General features: G+C 42.6%; 2 protein-coding genes across 4 annotated transcripts in view; both read left to right on the top strand.

The window, feature by feature from the left end:
* LOC146977759 (scavenger receptor cysteine-rich type 1 protein M130-like) overlaps window positions 1-27,828 on the top strand; it is a 62,362-nt gene that overhangs the window by 19,663 nt on the left and 14,871 nt on the right. For all 3 annotated transcript variants that reach the window (XM_085794196.1, XM_085794197.1, XM_085794198.1), the window contains one exon: window positions 5,128-5,442. In XM_085794196.1, coding sequence (XP_085650322.1) covers window positions 5,128-5,442 — 315 coding nt within the window. The remainder of the gene's footprint in view (window positions 1-5,127; window positions 5,443-27,828) is intronic.
* Window positions 14,478-24,682, top strand: LOC146977760 (scavenger receptor cysteine-rich type 1 protein M130-like). Its single transcript, XM_085794268.1, has 6 exons — window positions 14,478-14,523; window positions 18,430-18,457; window positions 21,075-21,184; window positions 23,917-24,237; window positions 24,330-24,617; window positions 24,669-24,682. Exons 1-6 carry the CDS (start codon window positions 14,478-14,480, stop codon window positions 24,680-24,682), a joined length of 807 nt encoding a protein of 268 aa, XP_085650394.1.

Here is a 27,828-nt window from a genome sequence, read left to right on the forward strand (position 1 = left end):
CAATGTGAGAGTGGAATTTTTAAACATCACCATTCTCTTATGAAGCAAAACACTTATCATTAAAAACAAATCACCAGGGGTGGCGTTTAGCTCACATGGTAGAGCTGCCGCACCATGTTGAGGCTACAGTCCTCACTGCAGGTGACCCCGGTTCGAATCCCACATCGGGCAGCCCTTTCCTGCATATTATTCCCCCTCTCTGCCTCCCCATTTCCTGTCTCTCTCTCGACTTTGCTATCAATTAAAGGCAATAAAAGCCCCAAAAATATACTTTAAAAAAACAAAAAAAAACAAATCACCAACATTTCCATGCTGTCAAGATGCAATTTGTGTATTATCAGATTTTTGTTTAGATGACTGAATTTCTAACATTTTGACCATTTCATCACAACAGCTGCCCGGGCACTGACTCACCTGAGTGGATAAATGAAGCTACACAGCAGGTCTTACTACCAGCCAATTAGCTCAGCGAGTTAGGAGCTGGTTCTTGGTGTCAGAGGCTGTGGGTTCGAGACCCAGCAAGGGTGATGGTGATGATGACAGATCAAAATGTCACATGTCCTCAAGCTGTTTTGCTGTCTAGATGCAATTTATGTATTAACAGATTTTTGTTTAGATAACAGAATTTCTGACTTTTTAACCATTTTTGAAATCTCCGTTCACAACAGCTGCCCGGGCACTGACTCACCTGAGTGGATAAATGAAGCTACACAGCAGGTCTCACTACCAGCTAATTAGCTCAGCGAGTTAGGAGCTGGTTCTTGGTGTCAGAGGTTGTGAGTTCGAGACCCAGCAAGGGTGATGATGATGATGACAGATCAAAATGTCAGATGTCCTCAACCTGAAATACAAGACAATTGTCCTAATTGTCGCGTCACAGAAAGCCTCTAAGTTTAAAAATCCATATAGCTTGGACTGGACCATGTGCAAAGGCTCCTAACATCTTAGATTCATAGTAGATGTTTGACAAATACATATCATTATTTTACCTCAAAAACTGATTTTTCTTTTTACTGTGGTTTCAAATCTGCCTACACGACAGTGAATGGCTTACTCAGTTTGTGAAGCCACTGTTTTCTGCCACTTGTCAATTAGCTCAGTGCGGTAGACAACAGTCTTTGGTTCCCGAGGTTGTGGGTTCAATCCTCAACTGATGCAAATTGAACATTATAAGGTCAACTGTCTTGTCTTCCTATCCTCCTGTTTGTTGCTCAGAATTGCCTAAATTTGCCCAAAAGTAGCCCGGACCCGACCCATCGCTGCGCAGCAGCTATAATCCTTCCTTTGTTGTGGTGGCAGAAATGTTCAGTAACTTGTTCTTTTTGTATGTACAGTAGGAACTATTTCGTTGTGGCCGAGTTCACGCGTGATTCTCGCGTGAATCACGCAGCTTTTTAGTGGAGGATCAATTGTGTTTTCATGAGAAGCGGCAATGTGCCGAAACAACCACCAGGTGGCATCTGTGAGCAGGAGGACGATAACATGCAGCAGCAGGGAGCAGTGACCATGAACCGCCATGAACGGGGAATGGACAGAGTTGCCTGGTTTATGTTTCTGTTTGTTGTTGCTTAAATACAAGAATGTAGCTAATAATACCTCGCCCACTCCACACCTCATTCCAACTGCTTCCTTCAGCCTGTCGCTACAGGGTCTCTCTAGCAAGGACAAACTTAGTGAAAAAAATCATTCTGCAGTCACGGCTAAGCGGAGGCAGAAACAATTACGCACAGCCTACAGAAGTTTCAACGTCCATACAAGCATTTAAGAAATGATTCTTATCAGTTCCATAATTCAGAGAGGATTTTTACTCAACAAAAAAATGTATAAAGATCAGTTTTTAGGTTGAAGACACGACAGCAGCATGTCCAGACGCTGATGTGTGTCAGCTGGGCCAGCGGGTCGGTGATCATTAAGACACGAGAGCATTATGACTGATAGCTCCCCTGGTAGAACAGCTCCCTCAGTAAGCAGATTCACCCGCTAGTTTGGGTTCAAATTTCACTAGGTTGTAGGAATGTGAACGTGTACTTAATATATATAGCCTACGTGTACACTGTGCTTTTTTTTTTTCGTGTACACTTCAGGACCGCTATAGGTTGCTATAGCCTTATTTTTGTTTAGTCTGATATGCGCAGCCGGTGGAAGCACCGTGCGGATGTTACACCGGAGCGGAGGAGACCCGACGGCGGATTCGTCCAGCCCCCCATGAGACACATAAACGCATTATGGTTCATGTATAGCTCCCCTGGTAGAACAGCTCCCTCAGTAAGCAGAATCATCTGTTAGTACGGGATCAAATCTCCGTTTAGGTTGTACCTTTTAGTTAATGTGTTTTCTTTTCTCTTCATCATTATGATCACATATGGCTCCACGTTTGCACAAATAAATAAGCATTAATTCTCCGCCGGGCCGAGGCACCAACTTCCCTGTACATGTTTGTCTCCAACGGCTTATGACACGCGCCGTCCCTGCTGAGTGGCAGCTGATTTGAGAACCTAATGTGGGTTTACTATTGTGCATTTCCTTTTGCTGCTATAAATATTTGCTTATAGGAATGACAATGGAAACAGGTAAAAACAAACGAAATCTAGCGAGTATAGGGCGTATACTGGCATATCACGCAGACTAAACCACTGGATCTACCCCCCACCCCCACCCCTGCGCGCTGTGCATATGTAGATACAACACTTAAGTAGGCTACAGTAGCCTTCTCATTATCAGGCAAAAGCACTGCCCCCTACAGTACTTTACAGCTGTTCACCTTCAATTCTTTAAATAACCCACATTGGGGGGGGGGGGTACCCTGGTCGGGAACTGCCCATTGGTCCTACCTCCCATTGGTTCGATCTCCCATTACTCCGACAAAATCAACCACAAGTCGGACCAATAGGAGGTCGAACCAATGGGTGGTCCCGTTAGTTCGAACTGTCATCGCTACTTTGTGACAAGCTCACTTCACGGGCGCGAGCCTGCTGCAGCCGCCGCTGCTGCTGACAGACTGAGAGAGGAACCTTTGGTTAGGTTCAGGCAATGAAGAAAGGAGTTGGTTAAGTTTAGTAAAAACACCAGGTAGAGGCTAGACAGGCTGGAAGCATAATGAGCGTTATCTGTTATTAATATGAAGTGCTTGTTTTGCACATGATCCGTTTGATCCCAGAAAGGAAAAAAGGATCAATGCGCAGCCTCCGTTTCCTTTCTGATTGCGTCCGTCTGTCGGTTCGGAGTGGGAGAGAGAGAGAGAGAACCCAATCCACCTGTCTGTATATCTGTCTGTAATGTAAGTTTGATTTGATATGAGTGTCAAGGTTTAAGGGGACGAATCCGCCGTTGGGTCTCCTCCGCTCCGGTGTAACACCAGCACGGTGCTTCCACCGGCTGCAAATAAGGCTATAGCAACCTATAGCGGTCCTGAAGCGTGTACACGAAAAAAAATGCACAGTGTAAGCGTAGGCTATATATATATTAAGTACATACTCATTCTTCAACCTAAAAAACTGATCTTTATACATTTTTTCGTGGAGTAAAAATCCTCTCTGAATTATGGAACTGATAAGAATCATTTCTTAAATGCTTGTATGGACGTTGAAACTTCTGTAGGCTGTGCGTATTTGTTTCTGCCTCCGCTTAGCCGTGACTGCAGCGAGCGAGGAAAATCACAACCTCAGATGTCTTTAGGGTATCAGATATTATTATAGGCTATTCTTATATTTAAGCAACATCCAGTCAGGCTGTGATATAGGCTCACGGGGGCGGACTCGGACAATAATTCAGGTCGGCAATTTTACCAGTAAACAAATGTTCCTTAAAAAACAACTAATGTCCATATTTTAGCTCTACTCTAAAACAAAGAAAGTGATTATCCAAGGTCACCCAGATAATTGAGGTGTCCCACCGCTGTGAAACAATCAGTCTGAATCACTCTGATAGGGTTTAGCAGCCCCCCTCTCCATTCACTCTACCTGTAGCCTAAAACAGCGCCACTCTCCATTGCAGCTACATTGTGGTCAAATGTGGAATTGTCCCAAAATCGTTTGACCTGCAATTCAGTACTATGCTTCCACCTAGTGGCTACATTTGTCACTTACATTTCACGCGTTGCGTGAATCTCGCTCCCCGCGAGTGAAATGGCCACTTTGAAGTAGTACCTACTGTAAGGGAGGGAAGGTCTGGAATCAAGACTTTGATATCTCAACATGTTTCATCATCATCTTTAGTCAACAGAGTTGGGGTTAGGGCTTTACTTTTTTGTAGGTATTGTAATATAAACTAGAAAATTTCCTCTGGGGAAATATTGAAAGGGCCACGAGGCTACTGCCATGTTTACACGTGGTGTTAAACTTTGGGTTGTAATAACCTTGTCGTTGGTTCTTAATAAACCGAACGCTGCCCAGCGGGTTGAGACACTTTAGGAGAGTTATTCCTATATAGGTACAAACTAAACTAATGGTAGCCTAACTGAAACTAAAATACAGAGTTTGGCTCTTTTTCTTAAATCTTTTCTTCCTCAGCAGCTGCTCAGACATTTTCCAGCTTCCATTTCACAGATATTTCAAAATAAAAGTGAAAATACTCATTCGATCTGTTGCGCCTGGCATCGTTGTTGTTCTTTTGTGCATGCGGGTCAGTTCGGAACCACAAACCGATCCCATTGGAATCTGATAAGCCACATTTTAGATGGTGATGTGAACAGAAATCGGATCTGAACAAAAAATCCGAATTGAGCATTAAGGCTTACAGTGTGAACGTAGCCTTAGACACTCAGACATTTGGCTCTCGCGGGCTGGATGTGGCCTGCAGGCCGCCTAATGGGGATATCTGCTTGACCATGTCATTATCATTAAAAATGCTTTAAAAAAAAACACACACACACACACATCCATATAAAGTTTGCCGTGCTTAAATACAATGTGCAACTTCCTAGTATCGACACAATCGATTGTTTACCATTTAAAACAATGTCGCAATGACATATGTCGCCCGGAAGGCCAACTTGCTGAGCACAGATCGATATAGTTGGATCGTAGGAATATAATCGTTGTATTGATGTAGTAGATTAATCATTACACCCCTACTTTAAAGTTTATATATCAGTAAATAAAGGTCACCATGTTGTCTTTCTCTCTGCAGACTCTGTCAGGCTGGTGAATGGAACCAGTGTGTGTTCAGGCAGACTGGAGGTCAAGTCCAACCAGTCTAACCATGGGTGGTCCTCAGTGTGTGAAGATGACTTTGACCAGCAGGATGCAGAGGTGGTGTGTAGGGAGCTTAACTGTGGGGCTCCTTCAGTCCTCCAGGGGGGGCTCTATGGAGCAGTGGAGACTCCAATGTGGACCAAAGAGTTCCAGTGTGGAGGCAACGAGTCAGCTCTCCTGGACTGTAGAAGCTCAGGCTCAACTAGAAGCAGCTGCTCACCTGGCAAAGCTGTTGGACTCACCTGCTCAGGTAGAGGTGGAGTTGCAGTTTTGATTTGCTTCATTTCTTTTATAATCAGATCTCTCACTTGTTTTACTCTGAACTCTCTTCTCTGTGTTCAGAGCCTTACAGGTTGGTGGGAGGAGCCAGTCGCTGTTCAGGTGACCTGCAGCTGAAACTAGGAGAGTGGAGACCAGTGTACTGGGCTAAGAGGTACACCGGCTCATTGGATGAAGTCTGTAGACAGCTGGGCTGTGGCCCTGCTGATTCAACAACATTCAGACCGGTCTCAGAAAGGCTTGTGTGGACGATCAACGATGACTGTCTTCGGTCTGGATTTACACTGAAAGAGTGTTCATTTTCAGAGGTCTGGCTCCAGATCATGGAGCTCACTTGTTTAGTCCATCAGTGACATCATCTGTGGTGGCAAAAATGTTCAGTAACTTCTTATGTATTTAAGTGAGTGAAGGTCTGAAAACAAGACATTCAGTGTCTCAACATGTTATATCATTGTCTTTTGTCAACAAATCAACTCCCATACTTTGATGCTGTACACAATACTGTACACCCCACAAGGGCTTGGCGATCATGATTTAAATAAAATCACAATTTTTGTCCAGCTTAAATGTTCCCTGTTAACCATAAGTCAAATTTGAAGATATCAGCCGTCTCTCACTGATGAATTTAAGAAAGCTTTGAATGCAACTCCTAAGTACATAGTACCCTTTGAGACACATTTGATATGCAAATCTTTCTGATATAATTTTACATGTATTTTTCTTATATGTTTATTATTTTCTATAATTAATGTGATTGGAGGCTGGTGCGTAATGCAGCCACTACCTAGTTAAAGATGCTTCTTCTCACTGCCCAGTGTTTGTCTGAAGAAGGTCCTATGACCAAAACTTTGCTATAATTAAATATTTTTGTGCAGTGTGCGGGATTCCTCTCTTTACCAATAAGTTTGGAACTTATAAGTTTGGAATGGATCAATGTTGTATTCGTCAACAATGACAATGACGGAATGATTTTGTTGACTCCCATTTTTTTCATGACGATAACGAGACAGTGACAAGATAAACATGGTTCTTTGGTGACTAAAACATGACAAGACGTGTGTTAGTTTTCGTTGATGAGACGAGAATGGACGTAAATGTTAGTGGTAGGGCTGTGTGATTGCATCTAAATTTCATATTGTGGGTTGTCATTGCTCTAGAGCAGGGGTTTTCAAAGTGTGAGGCGCGCCTCCCTTGGGGGGCGCCAGAGAGTTTGAGGGGAGGCACGACATGAGAAAAAGAAAAACTGAAAACATTCAAACCAGTGGCGTCAATTCAGCCAAAGCTAAGGTATGGCAAGTCACATGACTTAACTACAGTATCAATCAATATGCCCAGCAAATAATCATAAAGAAAAGTCTGCTATGTAGCTATCTGTGTGGTTAGGAAAATTTTAACTTTTTCAAATGCAGCCTCACTCACATCCCTAACGTAATATGGACACAAACACTTAACTACGTACTGTTGATCAATTAAGTCAAATGCGCCTTCAGCGGTATCATGTCGATAGAAAGGAGGGGGCACGTGCACCCACAGACTTGAGGCATAATTTCTTTTTTCTTACATTACATTACTTATTATTTTACCATCTAGCTATGATCAGTGATCATATTGAGTGAAATCTATTACAAATAATGGCACGTCCGCTTGATTTTCCGCTGGTTTGCTAGCAGTCCCTGGCCATGTGCATTTGTTTTCAATGAAGCCGCGGAAAATCAATATATGGCCATGTGCATTTGTTTACAATTATTCATTATGAATATAAACAACATCCGTCATGTGTCCAACATTTTAAAATATGTAATTTATGCTGACGACACCTATATCTTTTTGCAAGATCGCTACAACCCAATTGCACACAGTTATTTTCGGGTGTGGTATTGAGTTGCAGTTGGGGCTTCGGGAGTGGGGAAACTACCTCAGCAGCATAGCTGGTGGTGACCATGTGGACTGAGCTATTTTGACTGTTTACAGAGGTTAATGGAGAAGGTATGTAAACTGAAATTGTGGTTTGATGCAAATAAGTTATCTTTGAATGTGAAAAAAACAAATTTATGATTTTTGGAAATCGCAAATCCCACTTAATGTATTTCAAGTCTTTGAAGTCATTTCATTTCAGAATAAACTCTTCTCTGAATGTGTATCTGTGCAGCTCTGGAGAAGAGTTTTCTCACTTTCTCACTTTTTTATTCCCTTCAAACAGCGACAGGTCTTCTCTTTGAACCTCGCTGCCCACCGTCCGTCAGCCTGTAATCTTAAAAGCCGCTGCGTGAGTCACGACTCTCAGACTCAAGAGGAGGCCCAACAAACTGCCTTTTTATGAACCGTTTCACATCTGAGCCGTGAAACAACCGTGAGTCCGGGGCAAAGACAACACGACTGAAGTCTGCAGCTGGACTCTAATCTCCCTGAGTAACGCAGATCAAGGAGTCCACGGTTCTCCACCTGCAACGGAGCCTCTGAAGTTGGGTCTGATAAAGCCTGAAGAACTGGACTCTAGGGTTTCCCCCAGTGTATTATAAGCCTTTATTAATTTTTTAAAATCAGTTTTTATACTCCACAAACACGTGATCAGGTGTCTTTTTCATCACCTGACAACGTCACAACTTTGTCGCGCATAACGGGACACGTCACCCGCATCTATGATCAGCCCGCTGCTTCACCAGCTGACCGAGAGGAACGCACCGAGTCCACGTTAACGTGAGCGGAGCCACGGCTCCAAGAGGCAGTCAGCTGCTGCAGCTGTTAGCTGGTAGCTGTTAGCGCGTCGTCCCCTGCGGCGTCAGAGCTCCGGACTCCTGTGAGCATCACAAGTAGCTGAGCAGCATGGGAAAGTAGGAACCTGTAGGTCTTGTTGCCAGACCGGGGCGAGTTAAGTTACAACACTTAGACACAAAGTTGATGACAACATGTGTGATGAATAAGACAGAGAACAGACTGAGCTGTAACTTGTAAGTGGAGTGTCTTTAAATCTCTCAGCAGCTCTTCTACCACAGCTGGATCTCAGCTCACTGTTTATTCATGGTGTCAGAGTTCACCTGTCCATACAGGTGTAATACCAGGGGTTACCCAGCAGGTGGCTACTGTCTACCAGTCTACTGTATAAAGTCACTTCCTCATTAGGCTATAATTTATTGTTCAGCTTAAAGTCCATGGTGACAGAGGGAGGCTCTGTCAACATGAACTTTAAACTGAACAATAAATGATTGTAACTGCAGAGCAGAGGGAGGATGTAAAGGTAAAGGTGTTCTAAAGGTGTTCAGACGCCATTTTAGAGTGAACGGAGCAGAAGGAGAGAAACTTAAGTCTGAGACGAGTGAGTGTCAACACAATATTATTATTATTGTTATTATTGTTATTGTTGTTGTTGTGTCAGAGTGTGAGAGTCAGTTTGTCTGTGTGGACTGTGGCGGGAAGAAGAGTCAGACGTAGTCCGTACATACGTCAGCACATTGTCTCAGGTTCACCTCGACACAACTTCTTCAAAGTCAGAACAAAGATTAAAGGTCAAAGGTCACGGTGACTGGATAAACATGGATTTAATGTCAAAGTCATAGATATATACACTTACAGACAGTAGATGCCGCATTCAGGCTTGTCAACACGTCAACAGGGCTGCCATCTTGGGACGGGGTTTCTGACCATAGACATACGTCTGAAAAGCAGTCAGACCCTTGTAGAACAAATTTCAGTGACAGTATGCATGTGGGTGTGTGTCTATATGTATATATGTATATATGTATATACGTATATATATACACATATAATTTCATGTCTGACATTTATAATATACCAAACACCTTGAAAATCGGTTGAATATTCAGTGAGTTATGGTGATTTAATGGTTGATAGACCTCTGCCTCTGTTGACTAACTGCATTCACACCGGGCGCAAGTAAAATATTCGCCTTGCTCTACTCGCTCGAGTTTGCCCGCTAGAATATTTGTTTTTACTCACGGCATTCGCGCAAATATTTCGCGTGAGTTCAATATTTTTTGCGTTTAGCATTTATTAGGCTTCAGCGTGACCTGTGCAGCAGCAGCAGCAGGAGGAGGAGGTTGACTGACTGTGGCAGGACACCTCTGCCTCTGTTTCACTTCATGTTGCTGGTAAATAATGTGGTTGTAAAAGTAGTAGGCTAAAGTTATATAATTTTGTATGCACTAATTAAAGGGGCAGAGCTTTAAGAGACCTTTTAGCTTTTATATTTTATAAAATATCATTTTTGTAAGAACCACAATTAACTCATTGAGTGCCATTGACGTCTATGGACGTCAATCAAAATCCAACGCTTGAGTGCCATTGACGTCCATAGACGTCAAATGCAGTTTTCTGCGGCTGGTAAATGGGGACGCTCTCGCGCTCACTGTGAGTAATTTTGGGGCTTCTGGGATGTGTAGAACGAAGAAGACTGTAGATCAGAGCAAGAAGTGAAGAAGGAGGAGAAGACGAGCGCGATCGGTACAGAGATAAAAAAGTCGGAAAAAGTTTCTATTTCTGGAGAAAAACGACGGGCAGAGCCTGGAACAAGTGTAACGTGGAGCTGGAGGAAAGCTTAGCCACGGATGCTATTAGCATAGCTCCAGCATGAAGTGATCAGAGGAGGCAGGAAAGGTAAACTCATCTAGATGATCAGCACCGAAATGCCGAAGCGGAGGCGGATCGCGGAGTCAGTTTCACCAGTTGCTGTCTAACCGACGTGACGACGAACCGAGAGATCAGCGCGGTGAGTCGCTGCCGCGGCCGCGTCCAGCACAGAGGCTGAAGACGCCACGACGTCTCCCTCCCTTCAGAGATGATGCAGCAGGAGGAGAAGGAGGGGGGGAGTGGAGGGGGAGGGGGGCGTAGGAGAGGCAGCAACTGCTCGTACTTGTTGTATTTTAGTTGTTGTTGTTGTTGTTGTTTTGTTTTTTAGTCTTTTTTTTTTTTTTTTGGGGGGGGGGGGGGGGGGGGGGGTGAAAAAAACATGTGAAATGAAATTTTCAGATGTCTTACATGTTTTTGAAGCCAAAATTAAAACGGATAAATCACTATTTTTCTTGAGAGACTCTCTTTCACAAAAATGCATTTTTCTCAGCTTTCTAGAAAAAAAGTGGTCTTTTTGGTGCAACCAGGCTCTATTCAACTTTAGATAAATCAAGAATGGAACAAGGTACAAACAAATGTTTTTTTCCCTAGTTATATAGAGAGTCTCCTCTTTCCTTTGAGCTGTTTGGTGTTTTCAGAGTCATAGTACAAAATACTCTCTGGGTCTTGACATATTACTCAAAATGCCCCAACGCTGGCACCTGGCACTGACCATTTTATAAAAGGTCTGGCACTCAATGAGTTAATAAATATAGGTTATATATTTCAGTGAATCTCTAATTGTTCTTAGCATTTGTTAGATAACTTTCTTTGCCCAATAAATTAAAACATGTTGGAACTATCAATGTCTCCTCTCTTGCCACCAGAATCTTACTTTTAACCTCAGACTGTCACAATGATGGATCAGATGTCAGACTGCCTCATTCTTTCAGTTTTAACCTGAATATACAAGACATGATTGATTTTCCCAACGATCAGAGTATACCAAACCGAACCGAAAACCATGACCACAAAACCGTGAACCGAATCGTTTGCTTGAACATCTTTTAAATACATATTGCCGCTTAATATGTTTTACGTAGCCTATGGCATTTTTAAGCTTCATGTGTGTTATTGGACAGAAAGAGCAGCGCTGCCTCGGAGCATAGCCTACGTACAGAAAACACATTACATCAATAAATAAATGTTTCACGGTTCAAGGTTCATCTGATGGACATCGAGGGACAGATTCTCTAAGTTTTGCACAGCTTTTACTCATGCTAAACCTGCATAGGCTGAAGACCCCCTTCACATGTTTCAAAACCAAACACAGAGAGACAGATTGTGCAGGTTTAACAGGAGCAAAAGCTGTGCAAACCTGAGTAAATCTGGACCTAGTCTCATGCTAAAATTGACTGTAAATTCACTTTAAAGTTGTTTTGTTTTGTTTTTTTATCCTGGGGAGCATACCCCGGACCCCCCAGGGGGTCGGTATCTTCTCACCTTTTTTACCCTGATGAGTTTGCCCCCTGAGACTAGAATGTTTATTTGTCATGGCACATAAAAAATACAACATAACTCAGTTTTGCAGCTTGAATTATATTCAACAAGATTTGGACTGCAGTCCCTCGCTTTTGTACTGGAACAAAAACTCCCTCTTTAAGTCTTGAAATGTTCTTGAATTCCTTTTTCTTGAAAGTCAGACTTTGACTAAAATATGAATATTTTTGTCTTTTTCTTTTCTCTCCAGGGAAAACCAAAAGACTCTCAGCATTGGAGTAAACTGCTATCCCTGCAGACCCTTGACTTCATCTCCCTCAGGGACGCTGGAAGGTTTTTTTAGTGGGGGTACTGCTGTCTACACCCCACTTCCCGTGTCCCTGTCTCTCTCCATGTTTGTCTGTTTATGTTCAATATGTTTTAAGGTTTTTACTTGCTTCATGATGGTTTGATGGTTCATGTTCTGAAATGATGTAATTAAAATCACAAACTGCAACGAGTTGTCACGCCCCATATGTCCTGTTCCCAATTCGGAGGGGAAAATATCCGAATACATACACAATTACACATATGTATAGACATGTCTCTGGTGCCCAGTGTTAGGACTCTGCTATAATTTCTGTTGCAGGAGTAGGTTTCTCAACATTTTTCTAATAGTTTTAGATCCTAATGGGACCAGTTTTCTAATGGTTTTAGCTCCTAATGGAACCAGTAGCTTTCTAATGGTATTACATTCTAATGGGACCAGTAGGTTTCTAATGGTTTTATATCCTAATGGTTCCTAATGGTTTATTTCCTAATGGTTTTATATCCTAATGGTTCCTAATGGTTTATTTCCTAATGGTTCCTAATGGTTTTCCTAATGGTTCCTAATGGAGGTTCCAATTCCCATTAGTTTTTTCTAATGGTATTCTACCGGATTTTTCAGCATATGGCCAGCTGTGGGCGCATTGAGCCCCCAGCTGGAAAATGTGAAGGAGGGACAGGGCAACACAGAACCCGTGTGTGTGTGTGTGTGTGTGTGCGTGTGCTTGTGCTTGTAATGTTTATCTCTGCAGTAAATTGCAAACTAAAACAAGATTTGGAGCCTAAATTAATCATATTCTTGAATGCATATTGTGATATTTATCTCTGTGGTGAAATGAAAATGATGGTGATATTTTTCGCACACTAAATTGATAACAAAATATGGGTGTCTAAAGTTCTTCATGTTCTTGATTGTACTATGCATGTTGTACAGTAATACTAATTCATAAAATTATGTTTATGTAACTGCAGGGCTGCAACTGGGACCAAGGCATGATGCTTACAGCTTGCAGCCACCAGGAACCAATGGAGACTGGCCCACAAGGACATCGTGGAACTGGTGAAACAACTATGTGGAGTTGAAAAAAACAGGTATTCCTGTAAAAAGATAAAGCAGCCATGCTCCAGCTGCATGTGCTGCCGAGTTCAACAGCTCCAACAGGGCCATAGTGGGACACAGGGCCATAGTGGGACACAGTAGTGTACACAAAAAGTGATGTGTAACACCACTCCCTGGAAGCGTCAGTCTTGTGACACTCGCCTCTCTCTATTGCTAGACAGACAGGAACTGTTTTGCTGAGTGGCATGCATAGGCTGGCATGAAGTTGTGTCTTGATATTGTTTGTAATACAGTTCTCCATGTTTCCTGTTGTCAGAATAAGTATTTTCAAGCCCTTAAGAATGTTTGATCTCTGTGTTTATGTTTGTGAGAGCACTTTAAATGAAAAAAAGTCATTCGGATTTCAAATATTTCAGATTTTCTGTCTCAGGTTTGTGTATACAGTTGGTTTAAAATATAACATTTTAATTTAATAACATTTGAATGTGACACCCCCTTTGTCTGTCCTGAACAGGAGCTTTTAATTTTTTTTCCAGTGGCAAGCATGGGCAGATTTTTGAGAGACTTTGGTAGAATGGCATGCCTTGACATAAAATTCCGCCTGGAAATTGAATGAGTTATTTATGTTTTTTATGGTTTTTAGACAGTGTTATAATAGATTTGTTCAAGTTTTTATTGTCAGTATAATTTTTTTTACAATTTCAAGCTTTCAAAAATGTTTGATCTCTGTTTTTGTGTATGTGATAGAATGTTAAATTAAAAAAATCAAATCGATTTAAAAAATTTTGAGTACTTTTTCCTTAGGTGTGTTTATATAATTGGTGAAAATGAAAAAATAATTATATCATCAGATTGCATAGGTTGTACTGAAAAAAATGATATAAGACACTCTGTCCTGCACATTCTTATAGCCCCTGTATATACATTTTAACATAGTAATGTAAAAAAGCACATAGAATGCTCTGAGTTCTAAGGGTTAAATAACAGGTGGGTTACAACTTGGTTGTGAAACCAAATAGTGGTCTGAATGCAGCCAATCTGAATGGCAGTCCTGATGGCACTGAAAAAGTGGTTTGGGGTTTTATTTACACTTTGAAATACAATAAATAAATTTAAAAATCCTTCTGCATACATAGGCTATCTTTTCATTGGATGAGCTTGAAAAATAAATAAATTAAACAAGAGAGACTTATCACTGTGGCCAATATTTATATTGTATATCTAGACTGTATTTAAAGGCAGCAGAGAATCGAGGATGGTCTTAGCCCATAGGCTATATGTCTCCACAGCTCAGAGGCTATAGATAATTAACAGACAGAGGCACTCTGTGAACTCAGTCTGAGTGAAGCTTAAAGATCACAAACATCGATGACACATGACCAGAGACAGAATCACCTGGGATTCATAACAAGGGTTGGCGAGTTTTTCAGGCAGAGCTGTAGGCTGCCCACCTAATCACCAATAACAAACAATACTGGGGGGGGGAGGGGGCTGAGCCTACTGCCTGCCCTGGTTAAAAGACGAGGAGAGGAGTCCAGCAGTCAGAGAGGAGACAGCTGATGAAAACAGACGTCTATATGGACATGGGTCACCTGCTGCTGCTGCTGCTGCTGTGGAGCTCAGGTAACTGTTAGGACTGAAGGGCGTGAGACAGGTTTAGGACTGGGACAAAAAATCAGCCCTGGCATTTTTGGAACAATTGGTTGGATACCACCTGCCAGTACTGTAAAATATTAATCTAAAACTCAGTAACAAATCACACAAGGCAGCTACATGTTCTCCCTGTGTTATGGTCTGTGAAGTAGACAGTCTGATGACAGAGAGCTTTGAGCTCCAAGTTTATGTTCATGAAATGCACCAAGCAACCGGTGGATAACATTATTTTTCATATACGGGTTACAGTGTGTATATTTGTGTAGTCTTATCTGTCATAAACAAGAGATTACGGGTTACGGGGTGGGTTTGTGACGCCGTGCTGCAGATACGAGAGCTGGGACACCGGTTCAGAGGCTCTGATCTTACAAGGTTGGTTTTCAGCCAAGAGACGCTAGGTGGAAGGCAGAGAGCCTCCGTTTTCCCTTGAACAAGTTACAAGTCAATTATTTACAGTAACCAGCACTAGTACTCTGAAGCTGTTTAAGGCAAAAATGTAGCATAAATTAGCATTTGTGAACAGGAGGCTGAATGACATCAAATGGTTAAATGTCTGAGTTGTTGAAGATTATGTTGAAGTCTAAGTTGAAGTCTACTCAAAACCGACAGCTAGAGAATATTGTTTAACTATTACAATGTGGCTGAAGTAAAAATTGTAATCAGGAGGCTGAATGACAATAAATGATTGAAAAAATACCTCAAAGGCTTAAAGAGACCCTGAGGAGTTTGCTTTTGGTTACAAAAGAGTCTCATATTAATGTGGATGAACAACACAGTCTCACCCCTTTGCGTCAAACGGTTGACGCTTGGTCAAGGCCCCTTACGTCAATATACTGACGTGGAGGGGGTACCCTCGAGGTCGTTTCTCGACGAATAGGGCCACTCATAGACTTGAATGCAAATCCCTTATCCTCGGATTTTGACGAAGGGGGGCGGGACCGTTTCTCCCTCACTCCCAGTGCGTCAACAGCCTGACGAACGGTCACTGTCCCTCCTCGTCACATGCCTGACTCATTAGGTGCCCGTTTTTCGTCAGGTTTTGACGCGCTCGGCTTTCAGTTGATTCCAATGCAGTTCCCTTCGCGGCGATATGTGACGCTCAGAGCAAGTGATCCAGCCGACCCGGCTGCGGCACTGACGGACGCTGTGAGCAGAGAATAACTTTTTTTTTTTTTTTTTTAACTTTTCCTTAAATCTTTATTGAACCTGATGCTGCTGTGTCTGACGTAATTTTCGGCAAGGACGTCCTTTCGGTTATTTATTTATTTATTTATTTATTTAGTGATCATGGTGTTTGGCGCAGAATAATCAATCAATAAATAAATAAATAAATTACGTCCTTGTCGGAAGCTGCGTCAGACCAGGAGGGGGGGGGGGGGGGGGGGGGTTGTGGTTTCTACAGGTGAAGACCACTTCCGCGTTCAAAAAAGCTGCTCTGTTTAATCAATATTCTGAAGAAAGATCTGATTATTAGCCACAACGCTGTAACCATCCAAGGAAGACTGTGTAAACAATATTATGTGCTTCTGCTGAGTCCAAAAGCCCTTTGTAATATCAACTTTATTTTAAGAAAACACGCTTTGTTTCCAATGTCATATCACGGAGAAGCACTACATTACCCATAATCCTCATATTTATCAGCGACGTGTCTGATTGGTTGAGCTTGCTGTTGCCAGCAAATGAAAAAATAAAACAAATTGAGCTTATATTATTTTCTTAGTAACTAAAAGGTCTTAACATCTTTTTTGTTTTCAACATTGAATAAAAAAAGGGTGCTATATTGTTAAAATTCAACAATAAAGTGCATAAAAGTTGGCTTGACTTCTTTCTTTTTTTCTTTTTTTTCATAATTTTTCACCAGCATCTTTCTGGTCCACATCACATCATATTTATTGTAATTTTTAATTCAATGAGTGACATTTTATTTTTTATCTGAAAAACATTAATTATGAATTCAAGGGTCAGAGGTCACTGATTAGTGTTAAATTTAACCTTTTTGACCCTGTTTCCTTGAATAAATCACTAAGACTTTGATGCGGGAAGCTGAGATTTTGATTTGATTTTGTTCAGAGCACTAGGGACAAAGTTTCTGTAGAATTTCAGACCTGTCGGACGTCCAGAAGGGTCACAAGCTGACCGTCCAGGCTCGTTTCTCGGCCTTCAAAGCCTAGATTTAGAAGCCTTTTGTCTAATAACGTCTACATCCTTGGGGTTATAAGGCTGAAAGTTTCATGTATTTGTCCGGGGGCCTAAGGCCATCCACCATGTGCAATTTCAAACCCGTGCGACCTTCACAAGTGTCAAAGGTCACTGATTTGTGACCTTTTTGACCCTGTTTCCTTGAATAAAACACCAAGACTTGATGCGGGAAGCTGAGATTTTGATAGGTTGTCCAGAATGTCTAGTAGATTGTGTGTGCAAAGATTCAGAGCTCTGTGACATTCAGAAGGGTCACAAATAGCCAAAAAGCAATGCTCCTTTCTCTGACCTCATATTAAAGGAGAAATGCAATTCTTTAATAGCTTCCAGATGCTTTGGCCTATCAGGCTGAATTTTTAGCTAAAGGAGCTGGTGTACGATCAGGAAGTAGGGGAGCTGTGCATAAAGCCAATTGGTAAGTGTCAAAGGTCACAGGGGTCAAACATCAAAGTGAATCCAGCCATTCCTGCTTTTTCTCAACAAAACATACACGCTTTAAGTTATCATCATGAAATATTAATAGGTTGTATATCAGAGAGTCCTCTATCAGAATATTTTGTTCCCGTTGCTCTAGGGGCCCCAGGGGGCCCCGGGGGGCCACTTGGCTTTCCCATGCTCCCACAGAGTTGGGTCTCGGGGTGATGGATAAGGGCCTCACCATGAGTCCACAGGCCAAGTTTCAAGTGATTTGGTCGGTTTCTATGGAAACGGCTGGCCTCAAGGATACAGAGGAATGCGACTGTTTGAAGCCCGCCTCTCGAAAAGTAATGGCTCGATCAGGACCAAACACACATCTACGCGTTCGTCTTGGGCACCCGAACCATATATTACAAAATCAGAACTGCACGACTTTTGGAAATGTGTTTTGTCTATTTCGGCTTTTCTGACTAAGAGGGTCTCTCAAGCTTTAAGTCTGACAGACTCTGAGTCAGAAAAGCCGAAATAGACAAAACACCTTTCCAAAAGTCGTACAGTTCTAATTTCGTAATATATGGTTCGGGGGCCCAAGACGAACGCGTAGATGTGTGTTTGGTCCTGATCGAGCCATTACTTTTCGAGAGGCGGGGCTTCAAACAGTCTCATTCCTCTGTATCCTTGAGGCCGCCGTTTCCATAGAAACCGACCAAATCACTTGAAACTTGGCCTGTGGACTCATGGTGAGGCCCTTATCCATCACCCCGAGACCCAACTCTGTGGGAGCATGGGAAAGCCAAGTGGCCCCCCGGGGCACCCTGGGGCCCCTAGAGCAACGGGACCAAAATATTCTGATAGAGGACTCTCTGATATACAACCTATTAATATTTCATGATGATAACTTAAAGCGTGTATGTTTTGTTGAGAAAAAGCAGGAATGGCTGGATTCACTTTGATGTTTGACCCCTGTGACCTTTGACACTTACCAATTGGCTTTATGCACAGCTCCCCTACTTCCTGATCGTACACCAGCTCCTTTAGCTAAAAATTCAGCCTGATAGGCCAAAGCATCTGGAAGCTATTAAAGAATTGCATTTCTCCTTTAATATGAGGTCAGAGAAAGGAGCATTGCTTTTTGGCTATTTGTGACCCTTCTGAATGTCACAGAGCTCTGAATCTTTTGCACACACAATCTACTAGACATTCTGGACAACCTATCAAAATCTCAGCTTCCCGCATCAAAGTCTTGGTGTTTTATTCAAGGAAACAGGGTCAAAAAGGTCACAAATCAGTGACCTTTGACACTTGTGAAGGTCGCACGGGTTTGAAATTGCACATGGTGGATGGCCTTAGGCCCCGGACAAATACATGAAACTTTCAGCTTATAACCCCAAGGATGTAGACGTTATTAGACAAAAGGCTTCTAAATCTAGGCTTTGAAGGCCGAGAAACGAGCCTGGACAGTCAGCTGTGACCCTTCTGGACGTCCGACAGGTCTGAAATTCTACAGAAACTTTGTCCCTAGTGCTCTGAACAAAATCAAATCAAAATCTCAGTTTCCCGCATCAAAGTCTTAGTGATTTATTCAAGGAAACAGGGTCAAAAAGGTTAAATTTAACACTAATCAGTGACCTCTGACCCTTGAATTCATAATAATGTTTTTCAGATAAAAAATAAAATGTCACTCATTGAATTAAAAATTACAATAAATATGATGTGATGTGGACCAGAAAGATGCTGGTGAAAATTATGAAAAAAAAGAAAAAAAGAAAGAAGTCAAGCCAACTTTTATGCACTTTATTGTTGAATTTTAACAATATAGCACCCTTTTTTTATTCAATGTTGAAAACAAAAAAGATGTTAAGACCTTTTAGTTACTAAGAAAATAATATAAGCTCAATTTGTTTTATTTTTTCATTTGCTGGCAACAGCAAGCTCAACCAATCAGACACGTCGCTGATAAATATGAGGATTATGGGTAATGTAGTGCTTCTCCGTGATATGACATTGGAAACAAAGCGTGTTTTCTTAAAATAAAGTTGATATTACAAAGGGCTTTTGGACTCAGCAGAAGCACATAATATTGTTACACAGTCTTCCTTGGATGGTTACAGCGTTGTGGCTAATAATCAGATCTTTCTTCAGAATATTGATTAAACAGAGCAGCTTTTTGAACGCGGAAGTGGTCTTCACCTGTAGAATCCACAACCCCCCCCCCCCCCCCCCTCCTAGTCTGACGCAGCTTCCGACAAGGACGTAATTTATTTATTTATTTATTGATTGATTATTCTGCGCCAAACACCATGATCACTAAATAAATAAATAAATAAATAAATAACCGAAAGGACGTCCTTGCCGAAAATTACGTCAGACACAGCAGCATCAGGTTCAATAAAGATTTAAGGAAAAGTTAAAAAAAAAAAAAAAAAAGTTATTCTCTGCTCACAGCGTCCGTCAGTGCCGCAGCCGGGTCGGCTGGATCACTTGCTCTGAGCGTCACATATCGCCGCGAAGGGAACTGCATTGGAATCAACTGAAAGCCGAGCGCGTCAAAACCTGACGAAAAACGGGCACCTAATGAGTCAGGCATGTGACGAGGAGGGACAGTGACCGTTCGTCAGGCTGTTGACGCACTGGGAGTGAGGGAGAAACGGTCCCGCCCCCCTTCGTCAAAATCCGAGGATGAGGGATTTGCATTCAAGTCTATGAGTGGCCCTATGAGTGGCCCTATTCGTCGAGAAACGACCTCGAGGGTACCCCCTCCACGTCAGTATATTGACGTAAGGGGCCTTGACCAAGCGTCAACCGTTTGACGCAAAGGGGTGAGACTGTGTTGGGATGAATTTACATTACCCACACTTGATAATGGGTCCATTTTTGATAAATATATCATTTTGTCTTTATAGTTATTTTGTTATTATTATTTAGTTGGCTCGTCCAGCATTTCCTACTTTTTCCTACTTTCGGTTTCCCGGACGAGGTGGGTCATGGGAATAACGCCACAGAATCGCAGTTTATGGTCCTATTCTTGGCAAATGTTTTCGCTTTCATCCGTCTTGCGCTGGTCCAAGAATTTCACCATGCGCACAGAGGCTCATGGGAAATGTAGTGTGAAAATGCTTAGCTTTCCAAAACTCCTCGTAGTCCCTTTTAGATCAGTGTGGAAGATGTGTGACAATATATGCAGAGTAGAAAAGAATGTGTTACTTTAAGATTGAAATTCATTAAATGGTTGTCTCTGCTTCTTAATTACTTGGCTGTCTTCACAGATCTCACTGATATTTCCTCTCTGATTTTCTCCTTAGGACTCTGGGCTGAAGGAAGCCACAGCTCCACAGGTAAACAGAGAGGACGAGGACACATGAAGATGATGGATGAGTGCCATATATGTCTAAACACTTACTATAAATGAGCATGACTACATTATTTCACTGTCCCCACTGATCATCGACTGATCATCCTTCACCTTCCTGGTCACATAGCATCTCGATTACATTTATAATGAGTTCATAGAGTCGAAAATAGAGAAATATAGTAAAAAGTAGAACTATTTCAATAAGAATAGTTTACAAGGGTTACTGAAGGTCCTGAAATAGAGTGAATTTGAGAGTAGTATCATCTCAACCAGCTGTGAGTTCCAGGTTATCTGAGTCTGGTTTGTTTACTGCTCATGGACTAATGAAGCTCCATTTACTTTATTAACATCTCCAGTAGATCAAAGGGTCTGCTCCATCAGCACATCAAGGTTTTATTCTCTCGTTTTTATACCAGCGTCATTCTTCATGCTACTACAAGATGGAGCCAAAGTAATTCATCTTCCACTAGAAGTGGAGCTGCAGTTTTGATTTGCTTCATTTCTGTTTTAATCAGATCTCTCACTTGTTTTTCTCTTCACTCTCTTCTCTGAGTTCAGAGCATGTCAGGTTGGCGGGAGGAGCCAGTCGCTGTACAGGTGAACTGCAGGTGAACTCTGAAGGGTGGATGTCAGTCTACAGCGACAACTGGAACCTTAAGACAGCATCTGTAGCCTGTAGAGAGCTGGACTGTGGCTCTGTTATTTCAACAACAATAAAACAGCACTTAGGGAAACGTATATGGCAGATCGAGGATAACTGTATTCTGTCTAAATGGAGCCTGAGGTCTTGTGGATCAGTATCACGCTACAGTTACCTTGCCCTGGAAGTCGCCTGTTCAGGTAAATGCATCTATGTACTGACATCTGTGACAGTAGGTCATCACTTAGTCCGTCTTCCTCTGTCACAAACAAACACCCAGAGCTGAAATCACAGGTGAGCGGTACATTGTTCTCTGACAGAGGAATGTGGCCTCAGACTTAGAATTACTGACCCTGATTCCAGTCTCTTCACAATGAGCTGCAAATCATATGATGGTCACAGTCTGACAATGGCAAAATCTTCCAAAAAGAAAGAAAAACTAAATAAAAACAAGATACAAAAGTACAGAAGCGTAAATTATATTTAAACAGCGCCTGGTGAAGTAAACAACAATAACGCAGACGCACCGTGCCGTGTCACAGCCTCTCGCCGCGGAATGTGATGGTCTCTCGGCCAAAAGCAGGTCGGGAACACCGGTCCCACCGGTGGTCGCGGTCGTTCTGTGGTACGGGTCGGTGGTGCCGGCGGCCTGCTTTGACCGAGGGATCATCACATTTTACCGCGGGAGGACCTTGGAGAGTGCGTTGTTTTGAAAGTCACCGGTAGAACCAAGGCTTGGTCATATTGGTCAGTCAGCGTGCTCTCCAGAAACGCCGTGTCGGGCCACAGCCGCTCGTCACGGAGCGGGAGGATTTGCTGCGGTCGAGGCTGCCCTCCGTGGTCCTGTGGCGCTACAGGTCAGCGAGAGACAAGTCTCCCCGTCCGTCCGGGACCGACGGACCTCACACTCCACAGTGAGCCGCTGTGGCACGACACGGTGTTTCTGGAGAGCACGCTGACCGATCCTCAGCCCTCCCATCAGCCAACAATATACCGTGGCGGCTAGTTAATACTCCACCAGTTTCTCCACTCCTTTCTAGGGCTGTCAATGAATGGCAGAAATGAGGTTCAAATATTGCCTCTTAAAAAACACAGATATTCGAATAAAAATCGAATTTCTATTTTTTCATATTTTCTCCAAAAATCAATACAAAGACATGGACTTTATAGCGGTAGCCTGTATTTATTATCAGCGCATGTCAAACACGTTTTGAACAGCTTACGTTACACAAAACAAACAGCTACACAATGCAAATCAGCAACGACATTAGGCCTAATACGTGAAAAAAGATTGCGTTTTACTTTATCAATTCATGTCAAACAAGTTTTGTGATGACGCGAGCAAACAGCTCGCTCGGGAAACGGGATAAGAGCCAGCATGTTTTATTCCCACATCCAAGTAATGATCCTTATAACGCGGATAAAGTACATTCGCGATGAAGTGCAGAGGATCATCATAGCTCTCAGTGAACGGCACTATTTTTTTAAACGCGCAATTAACGCTGTCACTCGGTAGTTTGGGAAAACAGAGAAGCTGCTTCTCTCCAGACGTGACCACACAGACAGGTGTAATGTGTGTAATTGTATGATGATTTGATATGTCAGTGCTTTTGATTTATTAATTTCATATGGTAAATGTTTGGCCTATGAGTGTCTTTTGCTTCTATTTTTTATTCATAGCAAATGACCACAAATATTTGTGTGATATGACATGAAAAAAATTAATGAAAAGTTGAAGAGCCAGAGCTTTTGTTAGCTCTTATAGCGTATAGCTTATAGATAGGCTAGAGCCTATTATGTTAAATATAAAAATATGAATTTATCGGTTATCGGCATCAGAATTCAATCTAGATGAATCTAGATGAATCTAGATTAACTCCAAGATTGCAGTGAGATTAATCTGAATTAAAAAAAATTATCTATGCCCAGCACTATCAAATACACAATTTTACAACTCAAAAACGCTCTTGTGGACAAGTTGTGACCTGCGCATTCACCACGCTATGAGATAATAATGGAACGTTACAAGACAGAGTTGTTTTAGAGGTAAATTCATGCAAAACCGCTGATGCGCGTTGCCTTCACGGACAGTTTTTCAGCAAGCAGTCTCTGCATTTACCTCTAAAACAACTCCATCTCGTAACGTTACGTTATTATCTCAACTTGTCCACAAGAGTGTTTTGGAGTTGTTGGATTGTAGAGTTCATTTGCAAAAGCAGATAACTCCGTTTTTTAAAAATTCTAGAATCTTCATTTTTTTTTTTTTTATTTACATAAGGTGATATCAGTCAAACCAAAGTTGAGTGACTTTGAGATGTAAAAAAACAGACATATCTCTAAAAAATAAAGTTTTATTTAAAACAACAATATGCAAAGAATAATTACAATGCCTCAGCTCATTTTTTTCAAAATGGCACTTGTCTGCTTTTGCAAATGAACTCTTCATTTGAAGAGTTTGATGAGGGAAACCAAGAAATGAGCCTAGGCTCCACGGTTCTAAAGATAGCTCACACCGACAAATAAAGGTAACAAACCTACTGCTATGACTATAGGGATTATGGCAATGGGCCAATTTGCCAAAATGTTGAACTATCCCTTTGACTGAAAGCATAAAACACAAGTAGTGAATAAACAGATGCAAACTGAAAATATTTCAATACAGTTGGTAACAGAGAAGGAATTTATTTCTGGACATATGCTGACGACTGTAAAGTTTATATGACAGTAAATAAAGGTCACCATGTTGTCTTTCTCTCTGCAGACTCTGTCCGGCTGGTGAATGGGCGCAGTCTGTGTTCAGGAAGACTTGAGGTCAAGTCCAACCAGTCTAACCATGGGTGGTCCTCAGTGTGTGAAGATGACTTTGACCAGCAGGATGCAGAGGTGGTGTGTAGGGAGCTTGGCTGTGGGGCTCCTTCAGTCCTCCAGGGGGGGCTCTATGGAGCAGTGGAGGCTCCAATGTGGACCAAAGAGTTCCAGTGTGGAGGCAACGAGTCAGCTCTCCTGGACTGTAGAAGCTCAGGCTCAACTAGAACCAGCTGCTCATCTGGCAAAGCTGTTGGACTCACCTGCTCAGGTAGAGGTGGAGCTGCAGTTTTGATTTGCTTTATTTCTGTTTTAATCAGATCTCTCACTTGTTTTACTCTGAATTCTCTTCTCTGTGTTCAGAGCCTTACAGGTTGGTGGGAGGAGCCAGTCGCTGTTCAGGTGAACTGCAGGTGAAACTAGGAGAGTGGAGACCAGTGCAATACGAGTGGGACCTGAAGACAGCATCTGTAGTCTGTAGAGAGCTGGGCTGTGGCTCTGCTGTTTCACTAAGAAAAGAGGGATTTTCTTCTTCTTATTATAACTCTAGGTGGGGGAGGTTGCCTGACTGTGTTCAGTCTGGATCTTCCCTGAGGGACTGTACATCATTGCTATCATCCGCATTCAGCATCACGGAGCTCACCTGTTCAGGTAAGTCCATCTGTGACATTCAGGTTTAGTGTCTTCCTTCCTTTGTTGCAGTGGCAGAAATGTAGGGCCGTATAAAATCTGTTTTATTTTTTCCCAAATTCTGTTTTATTTTTTTCCAAATTCCAATTTTCCCTTTTTAATTTTAGGAAATTCATTTTTTTCCGTCTTAATTTTTTGGGGAACTCAGTTCTTTTATTCTTATTTTACTGCCAAAAAAGTGTGATTTCAATGTTAATGACTAAAATGAACACAAATAAATATAAATTAAAGCCGCAAGCGGCGATGACGGGCCCTCGCTCACCCATGCGACCGCGGGGCCTGAGGCACGCCGGGGCTATGGCGTGAAGGTGAAAGGGAGAAAAAACCTGGAAGGAGGCAAAAAATGCCATTTTTTGTTCATCCACCAGGGGGCAGTCACCACATTTGGTCTGGTGCGTTCAGGGGCGGCCCCTCATCACTCGTGAAGTTTGGAGTGAATCGGACAAAGCATGAGGGAGTTAGGACCAGTTAATGGTTCATCCACCAGGGGGCAGTAATGGGATGCATGCAGGTGTGTTCAGGGTCAGTCCCTCATTACACATGTGAAGTTTCAAGGAAATCGGACAAGAGCAGCATTTTTATGCAAATGAGAATGACTGATGCATCCTGGGTAATTTAGGGGCAGCGCCCGGCATCCCTCCATTGAAAAGTTCAGCCTAACTGGCTTGACAAACTAACTAACAAAAAGTTGGCTATTAACAGGCTATTTACAGACAACACTTAGTCAAAACCTACCCGGTGATTCGACCAAATACGTGTAGATGTCTGGGTCAGACATTTCTGGCCACTGTGTGGAGTCATTGATCATTGTGGGAGGCTAAATGAGCATACTGGTAGATTAATTAATTGTAATTTTTCAAGATAGCGTGAACGGTGGGTTTCAAAGAGGGTGTCAAAATAATTATGAGACATAGTGCTACAAAAGAAACAAAAAATAAAACATTCAAATTGATTGTTAGTTAGTCTACACTCCATCAAAACACAAAAAGCCACTGAGTGCAATTTAAAAATGCCGGGTGCTGCCCCTAAATTACCCAGGATGCATCAGTCATTCTCATTTGCATAAAAATGTCGCTCTGGTCTATCAGATGGAAGAGGTCGCCACCATGGACCTGTGTATCAATTTTCATGATGATACGAGTTCAATAAAGCCATCAAAAAGCCAAACGTATTGTCATGGCGAGGAATTGGTGGTCGCCACGCCCCCACAGGAACGCCATTACTCGTAGCTTCACAGCGTTCATAATGTAGCTTCACCAAGTGGTTCTGCATGTTTTAGAAGTGGAATGAAGTTGATGGGGTAAACTATGTATTTTTAATGAATTTTAGTTCACTTCCTGTTACCACCGGGGGGCGCTATGAGTTACGTGGGAAGTAATATATTGGGACGTTCAGGGCGGAGCCATCATCATGTCCAGCAAGTTTGAAGTTGATTGGATCAAGTATGTGGGCGTGAGAGCCACTCATATGTACATGGCGAGCACCGAAACAGTTGCCAATGTTTGTTGAGCGCTGGGAGCCACGCCCTTTGACCTACCGACTCGCAGAGCACAACTTAAGCCCCTGACACACCGCCACGACGCTTCCCGACGCGTCCCGATGCCGACGGCTTTGGCCGACGAGTCTGTCGGCCAAAGGAAAAAGTGAAACACACTGCCCCGACTGCCGACCAGAGCGACTGAGTGGCGAGGACTCCCCCATAGAAATACAGACCAATACAGACCAGAGGCAGCTCTGCTCACTGTTCATTCAAACAAACTAATGCCACTGCCACAGTTAATTTCATCAATGAGACCAACATTAATCTCCCCAAAACAATTGAACCAGCCACGTGTTAACAGCGCTAAAGCCGAAATTAAAACAGTTTTTAGCAGCTTACTGCTGTGGCTCGGTTGCCGCGAATTGGCGATAGCCGATGCTAATTTCTGTTAGCCTGTCTATGGTGTTTTACATTACACGTTAGCATTAAGCTAGCGGGCTTTATATGCTTAGTTGTGAGCTGTGTGTGTTTTGAACGTTGTTTCAAACTATGTGGGTTTGATTGAACATCTTTGATGTTTAAATATATATTTATATTGCAGCTTAATATATTGCTTTACTCCTCCTCCTCCTCCATTTTTACTGTAGGACAGGCTAGGACACCGTTTGTTTACTGTGGTCACTTCCGTCCCTCCCACACACCGCGCTGATTCGCTTAGGGCACCGCCAATCAGAATCGCCATAGCTAGCACACAGCCAATCAGAGCCCCCGACGAGTCTACTCTCCCGACGGCCGACGAGTCCCGACTGAGCATGTTCAATCGGCCCCGACGAGACCCGACAAGAGCCGAGGCTCCCCGACGGAGAGGAACACACCAAACAGACGAGCTCCCGACGCCGTCCGACGAGGCCAGACGCCCGACGGTCGGCTCGGTGTGTCCCTGGCTTTAAGCTCAGCTAGATCTGAAGATGTTGTGTAGGTAATTTGAACGTTGTCGGGCAAATTCTGTGGGAGGAGTTAGTTTTGAGCAGGAAAAATCAAAATCAAAATGGCCGACTTCCTGTTGAGATTTCACCATGATGTTAAGAGGCTTTTTTGCATATCTGGGTATAATACATATGTGTACCAAATTTTATCCACATCAGACAAAGTGACCCGACTTCCCTATGGGGATTTTGAGAGTTTGTAGGGGGCGCTATTTCGCCATTTCGCCATTTCGCATCGACCATGTGCGACCACCCAAAAATATCGATCTTACAAAAAATGTTGTAATTTTGCAACATTGCGACCTGGCAGAGGTTAGGAAAGGCACATGTGGCAAAGTGAAGAGGGTCCAGGGCAGGAATCGAACCCCAGACTCTCGGGTAACAGTCATGTGCGCTAACCATTCGGCCAAAGGGACATCCCCTTGGCCAGGTAGCCAGGGCGCATGATCAATAGGAGGCATAGTGACAGGACCCTCAACTGTCACACACAAGTCAAACAGGATTGCAGATGGTCTCAATATGGAGTCAGGGCTGGAATTTCATTTAACCCTGTACTTCCTCTGAATTTAATTCATTAATTAAATGTATTGGTTTTTCACTATAATTTACTAGTTATAGGCAGCACTAGCCTATACTGTCAATCCCCCTATTCCGATTTGATATCACAACTTCACAAAGTTGAAGACACCTGCTGCACCTAGTCTAA

Source organism: Trachurus japonicus, chromosome 12 (genome assembly GCF_045865225.1).
Source record: "Trachurus japonicus isolate A0001 chromosome 12, Traja_1.0".
Lineage (NCBI taxonomy): Eukaryota > Metazoa > Chordata > Actinopteri > Carangiformes > Carangidae > Trachurus > Trachurus japonicus.